Source organism: Antechinus flavipes, chromosome 1 (assembly GCF_016432865.1).
Source record: "Antechinus flavipes isolate AdamAnt ecotype Samford, QLD, Australia chromosome 1, AdamAnt_v2, whole genome shotgun sequence".
In the NCBI taxonomy this organism is placed as follows: domain Eukaryota; kingdom Metazoa; phylum Chordata; class Mammalia; order Dasyuromorphia; family Dasyuridae; genus Antechinus; species Antechinus flavipes.
In genome coordinates, this window is record NC_067398.1 from 561155185 (window position 1) to 561177813 (window position 22629).

Sequence of the window (22629 nt, forward strand, 5' to 3'; positions counted from 1 at the left end):
CCTTCTAAAACTACATTTTCTGTTAAAAAAGCCTCGGGGGAAAGGGGTACAACCAAATCATTAACAGAAACAATAAACTACACTCTAAAAAACAGGAGCTTTAATAAAAGGACACAAACTGCCACAAGGAAACAAAATGGTGAAATTTTAATTTTGATTTTCAAGTGCAAAGGAATCTATCATAAAAAGACCAAAGTAAAAAGATAAGACAAAGAAGCAAAGAAATAGAACATAAAGGGGTTATTGCACATTTCAAAAATTCTGCAGAGGATATCACCATTCTAACAAGAAAAAAATAGAATTATTGCTCTGAGATTTGTATTGTGGCTCTCAGGATTCAGAATCTCATGATAAACCTGGGAGTAGAAGGTGGAGAGCTAAGGCAATAGTTAATGAAAGACGGAATGTTCATGGCTTCCCTGAATGGTAACTAAGTCATTCCCATCTCTTGGGAGAAGGAAGGACAACTTTAGGACCACAGCCTTGCCATAGTCTCAAATATCTAGAAATTGCTTAGTTTGCTGAAGACTCTGAAAGCACCCATAAAGTACATAATCTCTGAGTTCTTATTTAATTAAAACAATTTTTTTTGTATTATTTTACCAACATCAGTCCTTTTTTTTTTTTTTTTTCCCAGTGTAGCTAATAATTCCAGATCTAAATGGGGCTAACGTACAAAAGAAGGCCAATTTCCTACAGGACCATCAAAAAAAGGTTAAAAAAGAAAAGAAAAGATTTTTAAAATAGAGTTCACAGTTCTGAAATGCCTGGGAGAGAAAAAAGACAAGAATCTCACAATCCAAAAGAAACAATGTTCATTCTCAAGAACAGCACAGGCTCTTTGGGGGGTTGTTAATATGCAGTGTGCATGCTATGGAAAGGATGTGTCTGCACGTGTCTGATTTCTATAACAGCTGCTAAATGGTCATGGGTTGAGCCAATATTTCCCATCTTGCTTAATATAACCACCATAACACATCTCAGCAGTTGTGCAAAGCATACCAAACAAATCAGCTCACAATTTTACACACTTCTGCATACATTAACAAATAAACATATGAAGGGCTAGTTCTGGAAGTAAGGCAAAAATGGAGAGCTAATGTGCATTTAGGCTTTTGCATGAGTTCTATCAAAGTCTGTAATTGGTTGGAGAAGAAAGGTATATTATTTCTGAACATAAACTTGTAATAAATTTAATTAATGTGAACAAATGACAATCTCTAAGGAGATAGAATGCGTAACAGAAACTACAGTAGGAACAGAGGAAAGAACACTGGAGCCAAGAGATCCAGATTCAAGCCCTGTCTCTGAAAATTAACATCAGTGTGACTTTGGGCAAGCTTAAGCCTTTCTATGGTTTGAGCTTCACATCTGTGAAATGGGAATAAAGGGATTTGTATTACTTACCTCATAGGACAGACAGAATGGAATATGTTCTATAAAAAAGGACCGCATTCTGACTGCGCTACATAAAAGTTCTGTTGACTCTGCCACCTGAAAAAAGGAGTCTATTTTTGAAAAAGTAGCAGGCTTGTCTACTATCACCAGAGCATGAATTTGAAAAGCAATAAGGCAGAGTGGAAAGAACTTAGGACCAGAAGTAAAGAATGCTAGAATCTAGCACCAACTCTCAAGAAAATGAGCAAGACAACTTTGATGCCTCAGTTTTCTCTTACTTAAGATGAGACTGACTCTGCTAATTATAGGATTAGTAAAAGCCCTGCTGGCTCTAAAATCCTACAATTCATGACATCTTGCAACCTAATTCTATATCAAAAAATTATACATAATGTATGTACACACCTATATGTATGTATGTATAATACATGTATACATATAATCCATATGTATATGGAATACATAATGTTTGAGAAGTTGATGCGTGTGTGTGTGTGTGTGTGTGTGTGTGTGTGTACAATCAGTCCTTCCACATCACAGTTTACCCTGACATAGTTTGGATATATCATGTGTTGGCATAAGAAATTAAATCAGAATTGGGGGGGGGGGGGAGAGTTTTTCAGAAGCTACAGAGGACATGTAAAGGCCAGCAGTCACAGAGCCCATGACAAAATACCCAAATGTTATAATAAAGTACTATAAACATCCCACAAAAGAAAAAGAAAAAAATTCAGACTTCTTCTCTAGTATGGAGAGCCAAAAAACCTTCACTTAGATTTTCCAGATCTCATGAGAACTGCACACTTAATCCCTATGATAATTCTATATGTGTGAGTATGTGTATATTATATGTGTGTGTGTGTGTGTGTGTGTGTGTGTGTGTATGGTTTGCATGTGTGTATTATGTGTATATATTTTCCTGAAATAATGATGCAACAAATGTATCATTCATTTGGAATTTAAGAATCTGTCCTGCTTTGAGCAAGGCTACTCTGTCAGGGGACTATCATAGCTATAACCCCCTTAAAAAGGAAGATGACATTTGTTAAAGATATCAAAATTTTCACTTGATCCTGAGGGTTTAAAATCTGTATAAATAATTAGAATAAAAAGCACAAGACAAATTATATCTGACAAAATTTATACCACTGAGGTTCCAAGTGAAGCACCTTTCTTTAATTTATAGAATGCCAATTACATTCTTGGTCCTTGAAAAATATTTGATGATAGTTGTCCTGAATCTAGGATAGTATCCTCAACACCAGTGTCATTAAACTCAAAACAGAAAGCAGGGTCACTAAATAGTACCTACAAATTCCCAAAATCAGTTTCTGTGAGCCAATATTAGCTTTAAAAAATTAACATAATTGATATTCTATTATTGTGGGGTTTTTTTTTTAATTCAGTTTGCTAAATTTTCCCACTTATAGTTTAATCTGGTTCAGGCAGCACTAAAGAGTATTGCAGCACACTGTGTCTTTGACATAGTCCAGATCATGCTATTTCTCAAATAAAATATAGCTGTTCTATTGTAGGTGCTGTGCTAACTCCTTCTAAATCCACTCTCTTCCTTTTCACTCCACTTCCTATTTTCATCTCATTTATTCATTATCAAGCATTTATTAGGCTCCTAATTATGCCCAAGTTATTATGTCTTCTCCTTTTTTAAAATCATTTTTATTTTTATTATGATTTCCTTTTCTCTACTTCTAATTGTTTGTACTCCTTTCCTTTCCCCTTCTTCCTGACATTTTAATTTTTCACTGTAGTCCTCCCTTTTTCTTTGAATCTTTCTCATTTTTTCCTTTGCATATCCCCTGTTTATTTAGCTCCTCTGAAGTATTCCCGCCATATTTTCTTCTTTTTTTTCTTCTTATACCCTCACCTCATTTTCCAAAACTTTATGTTGTTTTTATTTCCTACAAACTACAGGACTATTTTAATGAAAAAAGCACAAGATGTAGAATCAAAAGAGATCTGATTTGAACTACCACCTCCAACTGGGCAAATCAGTTAGCTTTTCAAGCCCTTTCTCCTCTTCAGCAAAACAAAAATAAGATAATGTACAAGCAGTGTTTTGCAAGTTTTACAGAACAATATAAATGTCAACTACTCACTTGAGGTCTTAAAAAAAAAAAAAAGTCTCCATGGATGACACTTCCCACCCCTTTCATCAGAGTATACATCTTTAATTTTTCTCCTGTAGTGGAAATACATTTGCTCTTATTCATCATCCATTCATCCATATTTTCTCAGATAATCACATTGTGACCAACGACATATATTATTACAACAGTAGACCAAAGTTAGTGATACATATACTGCCACAGAATGGAGAAAAACTCATATTCTTTTAGGGGATAGAACCACCATCCTTGGTTTCATTTGGCACCAAAATTCTATCTGTCCTAACTAAACCATCATAGTAAACTAAATCTTTCAACAAACTAGATAATCAGTGAAAGTATTAAGAGACATTTTATTATAAGTCTCATATTCAATTGTTTTTTTAAAAGAACTTCCTAAGGAATCACATTAAATATGAATGTTAACAGGGAACAGGTAAAGAAAGGGAGTTGTTTGTTCTTTGCTTGTCATATGCAATAAAGCAAGCTGAATCAGAGCTCTAGCAGGAATTCCACTTTTTCTCCTTTCCCCTTGCAGCAATGTAATATAGAGATTTTTGCCCAAAGCTATTAGCCTCTGGCAAAGTCTAAAGTCTCTCTGTCCACCGGATTCTGCCCAGTCTGCTCAGCTCATAAACCAGTTCTGTGATATTCCAACAGAATGTTAGGAACAATTTTTATGAATGCTATCCTCTGTGCTTTCTATTATCTATTACATTTATTTATGAGCCCCTCAATTTAAGAACATCGACAAATTCTAGCTTTTCTAAAGAATGGTGAAGTATCTAAAAATCACATCCTTCTAAAAGAACTAAAGATATTCAGCCTGAAAAAAATATATATGGGAAATACATCATTTTCTTAAAAGCTTTAAAGAGCTAACCAATGGAAGAGGGACTAGATTTATTCCATGTGATTCAGGAGGGAAAATTTAAAAGCAATGAACAAGTGTTTCTGGAAGACAGGTTTTATCTCAATAAAGACTATTCTGAGGTGTTAAGCTATTCAAAAATAGCCTATCTTGAAAGGTAGTTGAGTCCTCCATCATATATATATATAGTTTAAATACAAGCTGGAATAGTATTTGTAATGGAATTACAAAGATTCCTGCATTGTCTAGGAAGTTGGAAGCCTGTAAACAATTAAGGTTCCAGATTCCTATAAAGAAGTTCTAGTGAAGGGAAGAGCTCCAGAACTCATTTTCAAAGTTCATTTAGAGTAAATAAAAGGTTATTTGTGATAGGTTTGAAATATTTCATAACACACTAACTCATTTGTATAGGATCTGAATTATAAGATTATCCACTGAGAATTAGTCATAATCCAATATACAATAATAATATAATAAGATAATCCAAATACAAAGTTTTAAAGATGAGATCCTAAGAAACTAAAGTATGGTTTACTGCAGTGTGAGGTAGAAAGGAGTAAAGCTAAGATTTATTCTCAGCTCCCATGACTTGAAATCCAGACTACTTTCCCTGTACCATTCAATGACCCTCCCATAAATCTTGAAATAGTGCCCAAACAACTAGTCCCAATTCTTCCCTGGAATCCACCTGAATAGGAATATTTTTCAATATGCCCAATATGACCCAATGAAATTCTTGACACCCACCACTAATAATTTTTCCCTATATGTAATCTTTACAAATTCCTTCACAAATAATGGCTTTAATTGTTATTTTACTCTCATCTTGTTCTACCCTCCTCAGTCACAGACAGTGGCTCAATATGTGCCTCTGGATAGGTCTTTTTCAAATCCCACTCTTCTTTATGCAGAGCCAATAAAGAGACTCATAAACATCTTTATTTCACCAAATTTGGGCACTGTGCTGGGTCTTGGTCCAAATAAGCTAAGATTGACTAATCTTGATGTTTCTAGAGACCTGATAGCTGGAAAGCCAAATAATCCCAAGTCCCCAAAGACAAAAGCATCTAAGCACTTACCCTCTCCAAAAAGATGTGTTACAAGCTTGGTAAGGGTTTGCTTAAGGTCAAACTCCACCAGTTTCACAGCTTCCAAGGTGTGGGTCTCCTGCTTATGGGAAGAGCGGCTACTGTGTTCAAAGAGCTGGAGTGGTTCTCCATCTTTTATATCACCAAATAGCTGTAAACCAAAGAAAACAGCTTGAGTTATTTTAAGTAAATAAATAGCAAAAATGTCCTATCAGGTTCTGGAAAGCAACATGGGAAATTGATCACGGAATAGCATTCACCAAGTGAAAGGGAAATCCATCATCTTCCAGATCAATAAATGAACTGGAGTCAAAATGGTGTGCATAACCAGCTTCGTTACCTGTTTTCTGCGTGTGCAAAGCACAGCAGCCATTCATGTTGTTAAGTCTGCTTTCTATTTAAGACCACCTTTCCAAGGGAAGGATTTCTGAAATCTCTCTCAGACCTGGCCCAGGAGTTCCAACCCCTTGGCTCCTACCACAAGCCAATGTTGGGCTGTCTGTATTTCATTCTCAGGGAGTGCCAGTCAGCTAGACTGAAGTGAAGGTGAGCTGTACCCTCTCCCTTTCTCCTCTGAAGCCACCTGGATCCATTGGCAAGATCCAGATGAGAACAACCGAAGATGACCCTGGATGCAATGGAAATCCTTTGCCTTTTTAAGCTAAGGTCTATGTTGAAACATTGGAGACACTCAAGCGGGCTAGCCTACCACAAGTTACTATTCCCAAACTCAAAAATCTGTCAGCCACTCATTTATTGTTGGTAGAGTTGTCCTGAATAGCCATTCTGGGGAGCAGTAGGGAACTATGTCCAAAAGGCTATTAAACTGCATACTCTTTGATGCAGCAGTGTCTCTACTGGGCCTGTATCCCAAAGATATCTTAAAGGAGGGAAAGGGACCCATATGTGCAAAAATGTTTGTGGCAGCCCTCTTTGTAATTGCCAGAAACTGGAAACTGAGTAGATGCCCATCAACTAGAGAATGGCTGAATAAATTGTGGTATATGAATATTATGGAATATTATTATTCTGTAAGAAATGACCAGCAGAATGATTTCAGAAAGGCCTGGAGAGACTTACATGAACTGATGCTGAGTGAAATGAGCAGGATCAGGAGATCATTGTACACGACAACAACAAGATTGTACAACAATTCTTCTGATAAAAATGACTCTTTCCAACAATGAGATGACTGATCCCAGTTCCAATGATCTTGTGATGTAGAGAGCCATCTATACCCAGAGAGAGGATTGTAGGGACTGAGTGTGGATCACAACATAGCATTTTCACTATTTTTGTTGTTGTCTGCTTGCATGTTATTTTCTTTTCTCATTTTTTTTCCAGTTTGATTTAATTTTACTTGTGTAACAAGATAATTGTATAAATATGTATGCATATATTGGATTTAACATATATTTTTATCATGTTTAACATATATTGGACTACTTGCCATCTAGGGGAGGAGGGAAATTGGAACACAAAGTTTTGCAAGAATTAATGTCAAAGAATTATCCAGATATATGTTTTCAAAAATAAAAAGCTTTAATTAAAAAAAAAAAATCTGTATGTCTTTCTCTTTGGTAGATGGGATTATAAGTAAAGGCTCACTATCCTCGGCTCACATTAGCCATGTTGTAAAGTGTTGACAGAATTAGAAGCCATGCCTCTTACTTTTGATTCCCTCACCTATAGTTAAAAAAAAAAATCATTATAATCACTATATAACCATTAGCATTATATAGCACTTTAAGGTTTACTAAGCACATTACATATATTAATTGATTCTCATGACAACCCTGGGAAATAAGTACTATTATTATCCCCACTTAACAATTGAAGAAATTGGGGCAGATTGTAGCCAAATGGATCACAACCACTGAATGAAGCTGGATTTGAACACAGGTCTTTGTAGCTTCAAGTTCAATCTATTCATTGTAACACCTAATTGATATTGATCTACTTTTTTGGTCTGTAAGATACACTGAAATCTTTCTTCCACTTCTAGGAGGTACAGCAAATAGAGTCTATATTTTTATCTTATTTTGAGCCTATTTTTAATCCAGTGAAATAAAATGCCCCATTTTGATTGTCCAGCAATAGATAAAAAATAGATGAGATCATAAATACATGGCATAAACATAAAATAATTAGATTGTTAATATAATACCTATACTAGTATTTGAAAAAAATCAGTTCAACTGGCTACTGCCAATAAGCCAGTGAATCAGAAAAACAGGTTTTATTACCCTCTGAGTGTGATATGTCTGCCCACCAGTTGATGAGAATGTGTTTGATTCACAATTCACCAAGTAATATCTATATGTTACATGAAATAAAGAAAAAAAAAGGATGGTTGCCTATTGAAGTACAACTTGTTACACAAGGAAATAAAGTATGCTTGTTAAAGAAAATGTATATCATTAGCTACAGGAGATAGCCAAGGGATATGTCCTTGTCAGTTCACTAAATCAAAGGGAGTTATCTGTCAGGCAGGATAAGGAAGAGGTACATTCTAGAAATCCTTCCTTCTGTCTCTCTCTCGCTCTCTCTCTCTCTCTCTCTCTCTCTCTCTCCCCCTCCCTCTCTCTTTTTAAAGCAATTAGGTCTTTTGTACCAATTAGGGGAGCAAAAAAAAAAAAAAAAGACACTTGAAGGGAACCAGTTATTGCAGTTGGCCTACAGTTGATCCAGGGGTTATACACAGCAAAATGGAAAAAATAGAGCCAGTTATGTTCTCCAAAAAAAATTCACTTTAAGTAAAAGTTAAGTCAGAAATTCTGATGACACCAGAAACTGCACAACCAAATTAGTGTTCCTTCCTTCAAAAGAGTCACCTTGAGAGGCCACACAAATTCTGTCATTTTTCAAAATAGTTTTGGAACTCTTCTTGGGAATTATCTTCAGAGTCACATGGTGACCCACCCATCTCATTACTTTTGAGTCACATCATATTTCTGAAGATAAATATTAAAATGTAAATCAGTCACCCACCCTTAGGCACTGAACATGGTTCCAAATGGTTTTTGTTGAACTAAAAAAAAAATCATATCCATAACATTGAGGATCATGAACTAATTTCATAAAATTAAAAAAAAAAGATTTACTGAAGTCTGGTACATGATGATGGCATCATAGAGGTATGTGTATGACCTTCCAATGTGCATAAAATAAAGGTGACTTGAATGTAAAAGCTGTGGTATGGCTGTCAAAATTGTCTGTTTCCCATATCTTTTATGGTTCAATCTCTTATCAAAAGATATTATCTGACTTTAAGGCTTCAAATGAATACTATTACTCCCTAAAAGATACATTTTGGTTTGGCACAACACGTTAATTCAATGTACAGTCTTAGTGTATTGGCAGAAGAGTAGCTGGGGCAGCTAGTGGCACAGTGAATAGAAGGCCAGGTCTGAAGTCAGGAAGACTCATCTCCCTGATTTCAAATATAGTCTTAGACATTCGGCTAGCTGTGTGACTCAAGGCAAGTCACTCTATATAACTAGTTTTCTTGAAATTAATCCTAGAAGATAAGCTGGAGAGGGAAATGGCTAACTACTCCATTATCCCTGCCAAGAGAATACTAAATGTGGTCACAAAGAGTAAGGACTGAAATGAATGAACAACCTCAATAAGAGAACTGTAATCTAAAATAATAATAATAATAACAGTATACTACTTTATCATGGAATTCAGATTTGGACCCAAAACAATCTTTTTTTCCCCCCTCCTGAGAGGGAAGTAAACAAGAAATGAGAAATATTCATCGCATTCTCTCCTTATTGTATGATAATAACAAGCATAATGACTACAAGGCATAACCCTATCCATGCTTTTAAACTAGAAAAAAAGATTAGAGCTCATTAGAGTAGAAAGGTCTAGTTTTACCTAGGAAAAAGCACAACAAAAAACAAAAAAAAAAGGAAAAAATGGTACCAACTAAGAACTCATTTCTAGAAGGCAGAGGAGAAAAAACACTTCTAAAAGGCAAAAGAGACTACAAGTTTGTTTCTATGCTATTTAAGGGAATGAAAGATGAATAGAGAGGATAGAAAGAAAAGAAGGAGGCAATGGAAGTCAAGAAGAAGAGCCCCCTTCAACTTTGTAAAAAAAAAAAAAATTAGCCGTTTAGGGGGGTATTTATTAACATTAAAAATTGCCTTTTGAAAGAACAACCACAATGGATTCCTTCAAGTGCAAACTTTGTGAAGAAAAACAAACAACCTTGACCTTGTTAGTTATTACTTCTGCACTCCTCCCCTCCCATTAGACACAAAGTTAAAATCTGTTACTTTCTAATTGGACACATCTGAGTCTAAAATTCTATATGAACACCATGACCTCTTTAACCCATAATGTAGTGTATTTGCTCAAGAAACCTTATTAAGTCAGTTCCCAGAGTGCCTTGTGATCTAACACTCACCTCTGCTGATATACATCTCATTACCTTATTAAAAAAGGCAAAGGGAATCTACCCTCAACAAACCACCCAAGACCAGAAAAACAGCTGAGAAGACAGATTGGCTAGGGGGACAGAATGATAACAGGAATGCTGGTGACCCTATTGGTTGTTCCACTGCTGTAAGTCAGCAATGGAAAGTGAATGTAACAGCCAGGGAGTCTTCTCTAAATTGTAACAAAGGCATTTCTTTTCTCACTTTTTATTTAACAAAAAGAGAGCGAGAGCGAGAGAGAGAGAGAGAATGAATCCTATATACCTAAATAAAAGGTAGAAGAGAAAATATTATATGTGATAATAACAATCTTGAATAAATAACAATAGCTAGCACTTATATAGCATTCCTAAAACTTGAAAAGTGTTTTACAAACATTATTTTATTTGATTCTCATAACAATCTTAGGCAATAGGTACCATTATCACTAGGATGAGAAAATTAAGGCACACAGAGGTGAAGTAACTTGTTTATAGTCACAAAGCTAGAAAGTGTGTAACGATTGGTTTGAAGTTGGGGCTTCCTGACCCTTGGTTCAATGCTCTGTACACTATGTCACCTAGCAGCTTCTCTATTTAACTATATTATGTACAATTTGCTTTTCTTTCCCTAAGTTTATAACTCCACATTTTATTTCTATAGCTGCTATGCTTTTTTGTTCCCTTTGAACTTCTTTCTGTTCCCTTCTGTGTATTTTTAAAGATGCTTCAATAACTACCATCACTATCTTCTTCTCCTCTCCCTCCTCCTGCTTCTTCTTTGCAAAACTTCCCTCAAATAGCCTTTTTAATCAACAACACACATTTATGAGTTATTTCCCCTGTCATTGGAAATATATGTTATAATTTATAAGAGATCTACACAGGGCTCAGTCCTATGATCTTGCCTTCACTGGCACCATATTTTAACAAAAGCTTGACACAAAAGTCTTTAAATATGAACAACCAAAGAGGATCACTTTCAGATGTAATCATCTCAGCAAAAAAAGCCAACATTTCTATAATTGAAGAGCATCAACTTTTTTTTTCCCCCAAGTATTGCTTTATTAGTATAGTTAGCAAAGACCAATAATCTGGATCCCAGATACCTCATCGACAGAGCAAGTCCTTTGCAGCCTTTCCACAGTGACTATATAAACATATTTCACTTTTGACTAGCTGGCATTTTTTGTTGTTGTTCCTCTACCCTGTGGAAAGTCCTGTATTGGGCAAACTTTCTTTTAGCAGACTGACATCTCCTCTGAGAAGTACCATAGTAGGCAAATATCCTATCACCAGATTGACAACTCTTCCCTCATTGTCAACAAAAGCTCACAGGGTAGGTTTTTTGTGGATGGATATTATAGCCTATAAGGGAAGGAAAATGAAACGCTTCCAAATTTTACCACATAAGATTAAATTTGATTCATAAACATTGATTCTAATGAGATACATGGATTACATATAATTCTTAATAAGAGCATCAACTTTTAAAGAAAGAAGGATCTTTAAGAATCATCTCATCTGATTACTTAATGCAAGAGATGAGGAAAAGAGGTCCAGAGGAATTAAAATACCAAGAATCAAGTGATGGCAAAGTCAAGATGAGAACTAGGTCTTCTAACTCTTAGTCTGTGTTTTCCCAGTTGCCATTATGCTATTCTTCCATTTTCCTGGGTTCATGTTTCAGAGAAAACATAATATACATATTAAGATTCTAACCCTAAATTCTATTCCCACTAAAGACATTTTAGAAGTGTCACAAGACAAAGACTTATGATATGTGATATATTTTTCACATTCTCCTCATATAATTTGGCATTTTGCTAACACAGATAAATCCAGGTGACTCAAAAGATAAAGTCCATTCCTCCAACAGCTGTTTCACGAACCCAGGCTTAACTACTAAATAAAGAAAGAGAATATGGAATAAGTGAAAACAAAATCAGATTTATAAGTTTCCTTAACTATATTCCTAATAGGGTTTGAGGACAGAATCATTTCATTTGAATGAGCCTCAATTTTTAAAAATGGGAATAATAATACTTATACTACTTATATCACAGAGTTATTGTAAGGAGTGTGAACTCTTCCTTTTTCTCCTTCTCCAAATATTGAATGTCTTCCACAATCTGATTTACTTTTCTGAAATGATCTCACATTCTTACTCCATTATTCTCTATTATATGGTTCAAATAAACTAGTCAATGACCCCAAATTTTGTATGTCCCCTTCCATCCCTTGCCTTTGTTCATATGCTATCCCTAAAATGAGTCCCCTAAACCCCACCACTTCCATTTTTTTTAATACTCCCCTCCCTTCCAGGCATAGTTCAAGTGTTATATGCACCAGGAAATTTTCTGTATTACAAAATCCTGACAGTGATCTTTCCTTCTATGTTTCTTACATTTGTATGCTTTACACTTGAACATGCTTCATTCACTTGTTGAACAAACAGAAAAAATGTTGAGCAAAAGCATTAGGGGATGATTTTCAAAATATCACAAAAAATAGAAGACAGCAGAAAGAAAAAATACTTTAAAATAGTTGAAAAGAAATTAGCAAGCCTATCAATTATTTTTAAAAACATGACAGAGAATGGAAGAGCTAGAAGATACTCACATGCCTACTTTCTTATCTTTAGAAAATCCTTCTCTGATACAGAGTTCTTGAAAACTACATCACTAAAGAACAAGATTCTTTTAGTTTTTATAAAGCTAGAAAGACTTCTAAAACAAACCCAGTGATAGCTTTTTGTCTGAAAAAAGTCTTCTCACTAGACTATATAAGAAGGAAGCATTTTTCAGTTTTAGTAACACTTAAAGACCAACCATTAAGTTGTACAGGTAATACAATCTCTATCAATAGAGGAACTAACCTCTAATAAAATAAAATCACCAATGCTTGAAATTTAGGGGAAAAGTAGTATATGAATATAATGGAATACTATTGTTCTATAAGAAATGATGAACAAACTGATTTCAGAAAAGCCTAGAAAATTTATTTGAACTGATTCTGAGTGAGGTGAGCAGAATCAAGAAAACACTATACATAAGCAAGTCTGTATGATGATCAACTATGACAGACTTAGCTCTTCTCAGCAATTGAATGATTCAAGGCAATTCCAAAAAACTTTGGATGGAAAATGCCATACTCATTCAGAGAGAGAACTATAGAGACTGAATATGGATCAAAGCATGCTAGTTTCACCATTTTTTCTTTTCCTTTTGTTTTGCTTTTTTTCTCATTATTTTTCCCTTTTATTCTAATTTTTCTTCCCCAATATGACTCATAAGGAAATATGTTAAAAATGAAGGTACACATATAACCTGAAAAAAAAATTAAAAAGCTCTCTCCCATATAAAAGTTGAAATCACATAAGACTACATAGATAATAACGATGTAACTATATAGATAATAATAATAATCAAATAAGTCATCAGATAGGGAGATATGTGCTAACCAAAAAAGTTCAACAGCATCACAGTGGATATCTTAAATGGAATTCAAATAAATGAGGAATTTCCTACCCATGATAAAGGTCTTGAGATATTCCTATTCACAGACAACATTGTGATAGATATTTTGGATGTGAGAAAAAACAAATAGGAAAAAGACACTCATAGCTTAGTCCAGAGGTATATGATAACTTAACACCGAACTATACTACAAACCAAACGGAAATGGAAAGTATGTCTGTGTGTAGGGTGAGGAAGGAAGCAGGGGGTGATTATTTATCTAGAGTGGGGTATGGGATATGCAGCTGTCACATACATTACAAGCATATGTACAAAACGTAATGGAGGGCTCAGGGGTAGGTGGTGTAAAGATGTAATCCTGGTAAATAATTTTTGGCTGAAGGAGTCCCTGTTCTTGTAAGAAGTACTTCCTAAAAACAAGTAGTTTCCCAAGGAAATGTACCAAAGATATTTCAGGGATAATGGGTTGGAGGAAAACTGCCCTCTAAAAACTAAAACTAAAACTCAAAGATCCAAGTCTTCTTCTCTAAGGTCCCTTTCAATAATACCATGGGCTCTTCTAGGTTCTAGGCTGGGCTTCTTTAGAGTGTTGATAGAGCACACTCACCAGGAATGTGAGGATTGGCTAAATTTCACTAGGTAAAATGTTGCTGCACAAACTCAAGGAAAGTTCAGCACTACGACATAGAGTTATGTTATGGGAGAAATATGTCCTCTCTGAGTTCATGTAGTGGGTAACTGCTGCCAGATATATATGAACTCTTTCTCTCTCTCTCTCTCTCTCTCTCTCTCTCTCTCTCTCTCTCTCTCTCTTTATATATATATATATGAAATTATAAAGGTAAAAACATAGCTATATTATTATGTTCAAGTAAAGGTTTCTGAGAAAGCCCAAATAATTATGAGAATTCCAAAAAGGCTTCCAGTAGGAAAAAATGTCAGAATGATATAGAAATAATTTATTTAGATATTGTAATCTTGCACATTCCTCTTAGGCCAAAAAAAGATAAAGAAAAGAGAGATCTATAATTCCATATTTCCTTCAATGTCATAAACATTGAATAAATTTAGCTGAACAGTCATAATCCCATACTTCCTTTAAGGAAACAAAATTCATCAAGTAATAGGTAAACTAAATCAAGTTACAAATTAAACTACATTTAGAGAATTCACAAATAAACTGATTGAGGAGGAAGATTTACATGTTCTCAATAAGTCAGGGATAGATGAGATTCTTCCTCAAGGATTCTTACCTAAAGGATGTTTGATGTTCTTAAGGGACAGATTTTGGTCAGATAAAATTTTCAGAAGGAATAACCAAATCTCAAATAAAAAAGGAAGTAAAAAATCCCATAACAGTTGCACAAAGAAATGGGGGAGCATACCTCTAAGTACAATATTTAGAACCAGAAATTTTTTCTTTTGAGTAATATTTATTTTTTTCCCAATTACATGTAAAAACTATTTTTAGCATTCATTTAAAAAAAGTTTTGAGTTCCAAATTCTCTACCTGCTTCCTTCCATTTCCTCTTCCCTGAGACAGCAAATAATGTTATATAAATTATACATTGCAAACATGCAAAACATATTTCTATATTAGAAATGCTTTGAAGGAAAACAGACTAAAAAAAAGAAAAACACAGAAAGAAAAAAAGAAAGATAGAAAGAAAGAAAGAAAAAAAGGGATCATATCCACTGATCTACATTCAGACTACATCAGTTTTTTTTTTTTTTCTCTTGAAGTACATTTTTCATCTTAAGTCCTTTGAAATTGTAAAGGATCACTATTACTGAGAAGAGCTAAGTCATTCACAGTTGATCATCATATAATATTGCTGTTAGGTTTACACTGTTCTCCTATTTCTATTTACTTCACTTTATGTAAGTCATAACATATATAACACAATAATATTCCATTATCATCATATATGACAACTTATTCAGTCATCAATCCTCAATTCATGGATATTCTCTCAATTTCCAATTTTCTGACACCAAAAAAAAAAAAAGGTTGCTATAAATATTTTTGTACAAAGAGGTCCTTTTCTCTTTAAAAAGAAAATCTTTTGGGGATACAGAGCTAGTAGTATCACAGTTTTGTAGCCCTTTGGGCATAGTTCCAAATTCCTCTTCAGAATGGTTCCAACAGTGAATTAGTATCCCACTTTCTCTCCAACATTTATTATTTTCCTTTTTTAAAAATCATACTAGCCAATATGATAGATGTAAGGTAATACCTCAGAATTGTTTTAATTTGCTTTTTTTTTTTAATGAATAATGATTTAGAACATGTTTTCAAATAACTAGAAATAGCTTTGATTTCTTCTGAAAACTGTCTGCTTAGATCCTCTGACCATTTATCAATTTGGGAACAAATTATAAATTTAATTCAGTTTTCTAAATATTTGAAAAATGATGCCTTTATCAGAGTAACTTCCTATAATTCCTTTCCTGCCCCCAGCTTTCTGCTTTCCTTCTAATGTTGGTTGCATTGATTTTGTTTGTGCTTTTAAATTTAATATAATCAGAATTATCCATTTTTATTTCATAATGCCCTCTATCTCTTGTTGGGTGCTAAATTCTTTCCTTATCCAAAGATCTGGTGAGTACATTATTCCTTGTTCATCTAATTTATTTATGATATCATTCTTTATGTCTAAAGAACTCATTTATTTTAAACTTACAGTATACAGTGTAAGATACTAGTTTCTGCAAGTCAGAGAATTTCAAAGTTAGAAAAACTCAGTTTGATTCAATTCAGACTGAATTCTGTATCAGAGACAGAATTTGTATCCAGTTATTCTGAATGCTCATCATTTTACCAAACTGATAATATTTAGGAGCATATGTAAAGTACTGTGGCTTCCCCATGAACAATATTTACTTGCTAAAAGAGAAAGGATCTTGCTAGATGTTAGCCAAAATGTAGGAGGAGAAAAAGAGGACCTGATGTAATTATTAGGCAAAGAAAAATTTATTTTTTTAAATACATATCGCTTTATGAATCATGTTAAGAGAAAAATAAGAGGAAAAAGGAAAAACCATAAGGATTAAACACGCATGCGCGCACACACACACACACACACACACACACACACACACAGAAGTGAACAGAGCATGTGTTGATTTAAATTCAGTTTCCTTAGTTCTTTTTCTGGGATGCAGATGATATTTTCTGTCCAAAGTCTATTGGAATTGCTTTGCTCATTGAACTACTAAGAAGAACCAAGTCTTTCATAGTTCATTATTGTACATTCTTACTATTATTGTGTACTATCATGATTCTGTTTGTTTCACTCAATATCAGTTCATCTAAATCTTTCCAGACCTTTCCAAAATCAGCTTGTTCATCATTTTTTATAGAACAATAATATTCCATTACTTTCATATACCATAACTTCTTCAGCCATTTCCCAACTGATAAGCAATTTTCCAATTGTTTGCTACTATAAAAAGGGCTGCTAGGAAACATTTTAGCATATGTATCCTTGGGATACAGTCCCAGTAATGACACTGCTGGGTCATAGGGTATACACAGTTTGTAGCCCTTTGGCCATAGTTCTAAATTGCTCTCCAGAATGGCTGGATCATTTTACAATTCCATCAACAATGCTTTAGTGTTCCACATCCCCACCAACATCTATCATTATCTTTTTCTGTCATCTTAGCCAATCTGAGAGCTGTGAGTTAGTACTTCAGAGTTGTTTAATTAAAACAAAATTTATTTAAGCATCATTGTTTCAAAAGAACTTAGCACAGAACCTGGCACATAATTGAAGCTTAATAAATGCTTACTGACTAACCAAAAGAAAATGTGAAAAGGATTACTTGAAATTGATTTGAAATTTTGAACAACTGAAAAGTCAGTCAAATTCTTAAATCTTTAATGTGAGTAAATCCAGATTTATAAAATAACATCTAACTAATCACACAAAATATAGGTCTCATAATATAAAAGTAAGTTGGCTAAAATGAGACCCTAATACCATCTTTGCCTTGAATGTATCTGGTAAACATCAAGACATGTACCCAGAGATTCCAAGTTGTCTCAGAGAGATAGATATTAATGGTTAATATAATCAAACAAATTAGCCAGGAACCCTTAGCCAAGGCAAGGAATACCAGACCCTACCTATGTGTACATAGCTACATACAGATGAACTTCAAGGCACACTATCCATGAGTGAGGAAGAAGTGCAAAGCAACTAAAATATAGAGGAACAACTCCTTTTGTACAATTCTTCAGATTATGTCTTGTTTTTCTGACTTCTATAAGTTTAGCAATATTATTTGACCCTTTGCATGGGCTTGTTTGGATAATGACAGTTTATTCCTAAAGTTATGATTATTTTTGAAAACCTCTGTCTGTGGGGCAGGCAGAATTTTAATAAAAACTGAAAATATAATCCACAGAAACTCAAGCTGTTCTTCTGACTACAAATTCTCATCTCCTAAAGCCATTTGCATGTGCATCAAGGATGGACAATATGTTTGTAATCAGATACAGAAATTTAATTTGATTGTATGGCTTTATTAGAGAGGCTCATATTGAAAGAATTAGCACATTCACTATAAAAGAAGAAAAAGATTGCTTCCAATTAGACTAATTCATATACATTTGGGGACCCTGGGGCGGGAGGGGGGGGGTGAGAGGAGAACATGAGGGGAGGGTGGAATCTCAAATTCATGCATGAGTGTTACCAAGTGCCTCAAACAATACAGTGCATGATTAATAAGTAGAAATTTAAGCTATGAAATCATAAATTTCCATTTCTATGAGCAGAATTACAATGATTTGAGATAAATGATGAAATCAGTTAACAAACTGAAAAAACTGAAGAATGTAAATACTGATATTAATATATTCATTCTAAAGATAAGAAAAATGAGATAGATGTATTAAATAATTTGCCAATGATCACATTGCTAAAGTAATATGTTAGAGGTAAAATTCTAATACTGCTCTTTCCTAAATGCTACACTCCTCTCTCATTATCCACTCTAGGATCCATGACTGCTACTTTCCTTGGGGGAGAATAGAAGGTGTCCAAGGAAGACAGGCAGACTCTGTGTTGAAGGCTTCCTGAGTCCTTTTCAGGACTGTTCCTCGACCTTTGACATCTAGTTGTCCCCTAATTCTCATCGCAGCTCCAAGCTACAGCCTGCCACAGCCCAGTACCACCCTGGCAGGTGACCTAAAGCCCATACAGCAATTACCCAGAGATAGGATCATGTTTTCTTCAAACGTGTGAAGGCCGCCCACAGCCAACGGGTGAATGAGAACTGTTTATTCCAGCGACCACATACGCAGCTAAAGCGACTGCTGCGGAGTGGCTAAAGCTTGGTCAGACATCAAATGTCATCCAGGGCACCTAGGACCATCCTCAGCAAACTTGGACTACTGGGAGAGAGGGTGAGCCTGATGCCTTTGTGCAACTCTGCCTCCTTCCCATCCAATTCTCATACATGTGCTATCAACAGTCTTCCTTGAACAATGGAAGACACAATTCCTTTTGTCCAGTACTTAGCCCAATGCTTGTTGTTATATGCTTGTTGATATAACTTGACTACAAACAATTCATTCCCTGTCAACCCTGGATTATTCCCACATATACACCAGCAGCTAATGATGCTGGAAAGAGTAGTTCATTAGTGCTTATCAGGTCTATTACAAATGAGAGATATTTTCCTAACTAGGGGCTCTAAAACTGTTGTGATCATATTACCAGTTTCTCATTTGATAAAACTCCATTAACAAGAAAAAAGGATCTAAGGATGATAACACTGTTGCAAAACTAAAAAGAGAGTTAAATGTCATAACTAAGTGTGGCTGATTGAATCTATGAAAAGATTCACAAGCAGGCAGAGGGAGATGAGGAACAGACAATGAAGAAGAGAAGATCACAACCTACACCAACACTCCCCATTGAGGAGGGAAAATACAGGAAGTATTCCTCTAATCACCAAGGAGGAAAGAGCAGAAAAGAACCTAAATCTGCCAACTCTACCCTCTTATATACAGACTAATGCTTTAAGTAATTGAGATAATATATGTAAAATTCTTTTCAATCCTCCATTGAAGGAAGGCGACCAGGCCCAGTCATCTTACCATTTTCTACCTTGTTGTATTTCTTTGAACTTTGCCATGATGTCCCTATCTCAGTTTCCTCTCTACTTCCATTATCATTTCCTTTTGCCTTATCTTTCTCCATTAGATTATAAGCTCCTTGAGAACTAAAATGATCTCTTTTTTTTATTCCCAGAATTTGGCATAGTACCTCGTACCAAGCAGGGTCCTTAATAAATATTTAATAAATAATTTAACTAGCATTATTATGTTATCCAATTTCAATTGCAACCTGTTTGAGGAAAGGAATTAAGATTACACTCCTCTATTTAGCATTTAAAACTCTTCAAAACTCAGGTCCAGTCAGAATTTCAAGCTCCCCATACATTATTCCCCTTTATACACACTGAACTGATTCTACTCATAACCTTATCTAACTTTTATCAGTTTGAAATGCCCTTCTTTTTTACTTCTATCTTTTAGAATCTTTATATTTCTTCAAAGTTCATCTCAAGTACCACCTCCTACACAAGACTTTTTCTTATCTCACTTACCTCCATCCTCAAATTACTTTATATTAACTTGGTGTGTATATATATCTTTACGCTCAATTTCATTTTAATTCAATAAATATGTGATTATTTATTATTAATTTAATAAGTATTTAATAGATGCCAGCCACTGTGCTAAACACTGGGGATACAAATAAGGAAAAGATAAGTCTCTAATGTCTCTTGCAAGGAGCTTACAATCTAAGTGGAAGACAACACACAAAAAAGAAGCTGGAAAGAATGGTGAGAAAGAATATCAGGAAGTAGAAATCTGGACTGGTATAATTCAAACCAAGTAGGAGCTGAAAATAGAAAGTGGAGCGTGAGCTGAAAAGTCCAAATTCTGTCTTCTATAAAGGAAAGCTTTGGAAGATATTCAGCCCTCTAATCACAGAAGAGAGTAGGCTGAGGGATTGAGAAGATGTTGAGTATCCAAAGCTTTCAGCAGCATGATGACGAGATTTCAACTGGGAGAGGAATCTTATATTCCGAAGTTCAAACCAAGAATAGCATATGTATTATATGTACACATAGTTTCTTCAGGTAGAATGTAAGCTCCTTAAGCTCAAGGACATGGTGAATACTTAATAAATGCTAATTGATCTATTAGTTGATTATCCAAAGTCAAATAAGTAGTAAATGACAGTGCTAGATTTGAACCACACAATGTTAAAAATGGAAGAGAATTTAGAAAGCATTTATTCCAACTCACTCATACAACTGTATCCTGAGAGGAGAAGTGATGGATCCATGGTCACATGGCAAGTTATTGACAAATCTGGAACTAGATTCTAAATCTCCTGATCCCCAGGGAATAGAGCTTTGTTCCCTATGCACAGCAGTCCTAAAATGTTTCTTAACAGCTTGATTGATCAGAATTGCTGTAGGAATCACTGCTTAAATGTAAAGTACCACATTTGGGAACTGGAGGATTAGATAATTTCTGTGCATACATTTTTGATGTAAGGATTTCTCTGTTGCCACAGTGCCACCCACATAATCTCTCTTAACATGCAATCCCAGATATAACCATTAGTCTGAAAAGAAAATCAAGAGAATCCAGGTGCTTCTTTAGTAATTATCATTGTGCATTCACAAGGCTTTAGTAGATACTCTAAAAATGGACAATAACATTTATATTTCTAGTTTTCGCCATTTTGCAGTCTGAGATACTAAATACTTTTATTCAGATAGCTAATGAAAGGTCTAAACACCACTATTCACAGATTGTGCCCTCTACTCATCTATTTCTGCTAATTCCCAAGTATAGACAACAATCCATACTTAGAGAAGACTTTCCTTAAAAATACACACTTGAAAAAGTGTCCAAGAATGTTGTTGCATTCAGAAGTATAGACTGAGAATCTTCCCTAGACAGGTTGCCTAAGACTCCCTAAGACTACATTCTTAAAGGAGCACAGCCCTGGATCTCTGACCACGACAATCCTGTGTGTTTGATGACGCCACTGCTTATTAATTTGTGCCTTGCAAATGAAGAATTAAGTAAAAACCACTTATAAATTCTCGTTCCTGCTGCTTACCCAGGGAACTCCCATGGCTTCATTTCCCCTGAATACTGCAAGCAAATTCATTTATGATATTTAAATACAACTAAAATATTTCAGCAAATACTAAGTATTCAAGATGAAGGATTGGGACATCTTAGTCAGTATATAAATGCCACATTAAAGAGATACCAGCTCTATCCAAAAGGGTTTCACATTATTTTTTCTAGAGTTAAATATATTAAACTGAGTTCATAAGTGAAATGCCCTCTTTACATTATTTGGGAAGTGCTGTGTGGTAAATGGCCAAGCTGAAAAGCGACTTTGTCCTGAACCTCTGCAGGATATCTTATCCTGATTTAGCTAACTGTTATTGAATTCATCCTGCCACTCACTGGATTTACTATGATTCACCACATGTCAATTCATCAAGTTATAGGGATTAACATAGGGATAGAAGTGCATTAGAGCCATAAACAAAGAGCAGAATTTATTTTCTCCTAGCTGCTTATCTCATTCCTTCTCCTTGTGATTTTTATTAGGGAATTTGATGGGAACAGACTGGAAAGAGCTAATGTATCATAGTGATAGGTGCTACAAAAATATATAGCTGGCTTCATGGATAATTCACATGCCTAGGAGTTGAACATGGTTAAATGTCAACTAAGCAAAATGTTGGCTGTAAGAGGTACTTGCTTTTTTTCTCTTCATTTCTCCTATATATATATCTATATATATCTTTTTTCACTCCTCTCTAAAATAATAAAAGAACAAAAGAAAACAAAAACTTCAAATCTTAAGCAAGACATTTTAAACAATGGTTTTAAACACAATTATCTATTTGCCCTATCTTTTCACTATTTTCTAGTTGATAAAAGAAGCATTCAACCAATCAATTAGCTTTTATAAAGTGCTACCCTGTTCAAGATACCATTCAAGAAATTAGAGATAAAATTACAAAACAGGAATACCATCACTGCTCTTTGTGTTTTTCATGAATTGTTGCTTTTTGATATTATCTACTTTAGATAGCTCAGGTTAACTATGTGTGCCTAGCATCCTTTGGGTTCATAAACTCTTAGTGCCAAGAGGGAATTCAGAGATGATACCGTGCA

At 34.7% G+C, this 22629-nt stretch overlaps 1 protein-coding gene across 1 annotated transcript in view; it reads right to left on the minus strand.

Moving 5' to 3' along the window:
• FARS2 (phenylalanyl-tRNA synthetase 2, mitochondrial) overlaps positions 1-22629 on the minus strand; it is a 631382-nt gene that overhangs the window by 449834 nt on the left and 158919 nt on the right. Inside the window, exon 3 of the mRNA XM_051970739.1 lies at positions 5475-5634. Within this exon, the coding sequence (XP_051826699.1) occupies positions 5475-5634 (160 nt within the window). The remainder of the gene's footprint in view (positions 1-5474; positions 5635-22629) is intronic.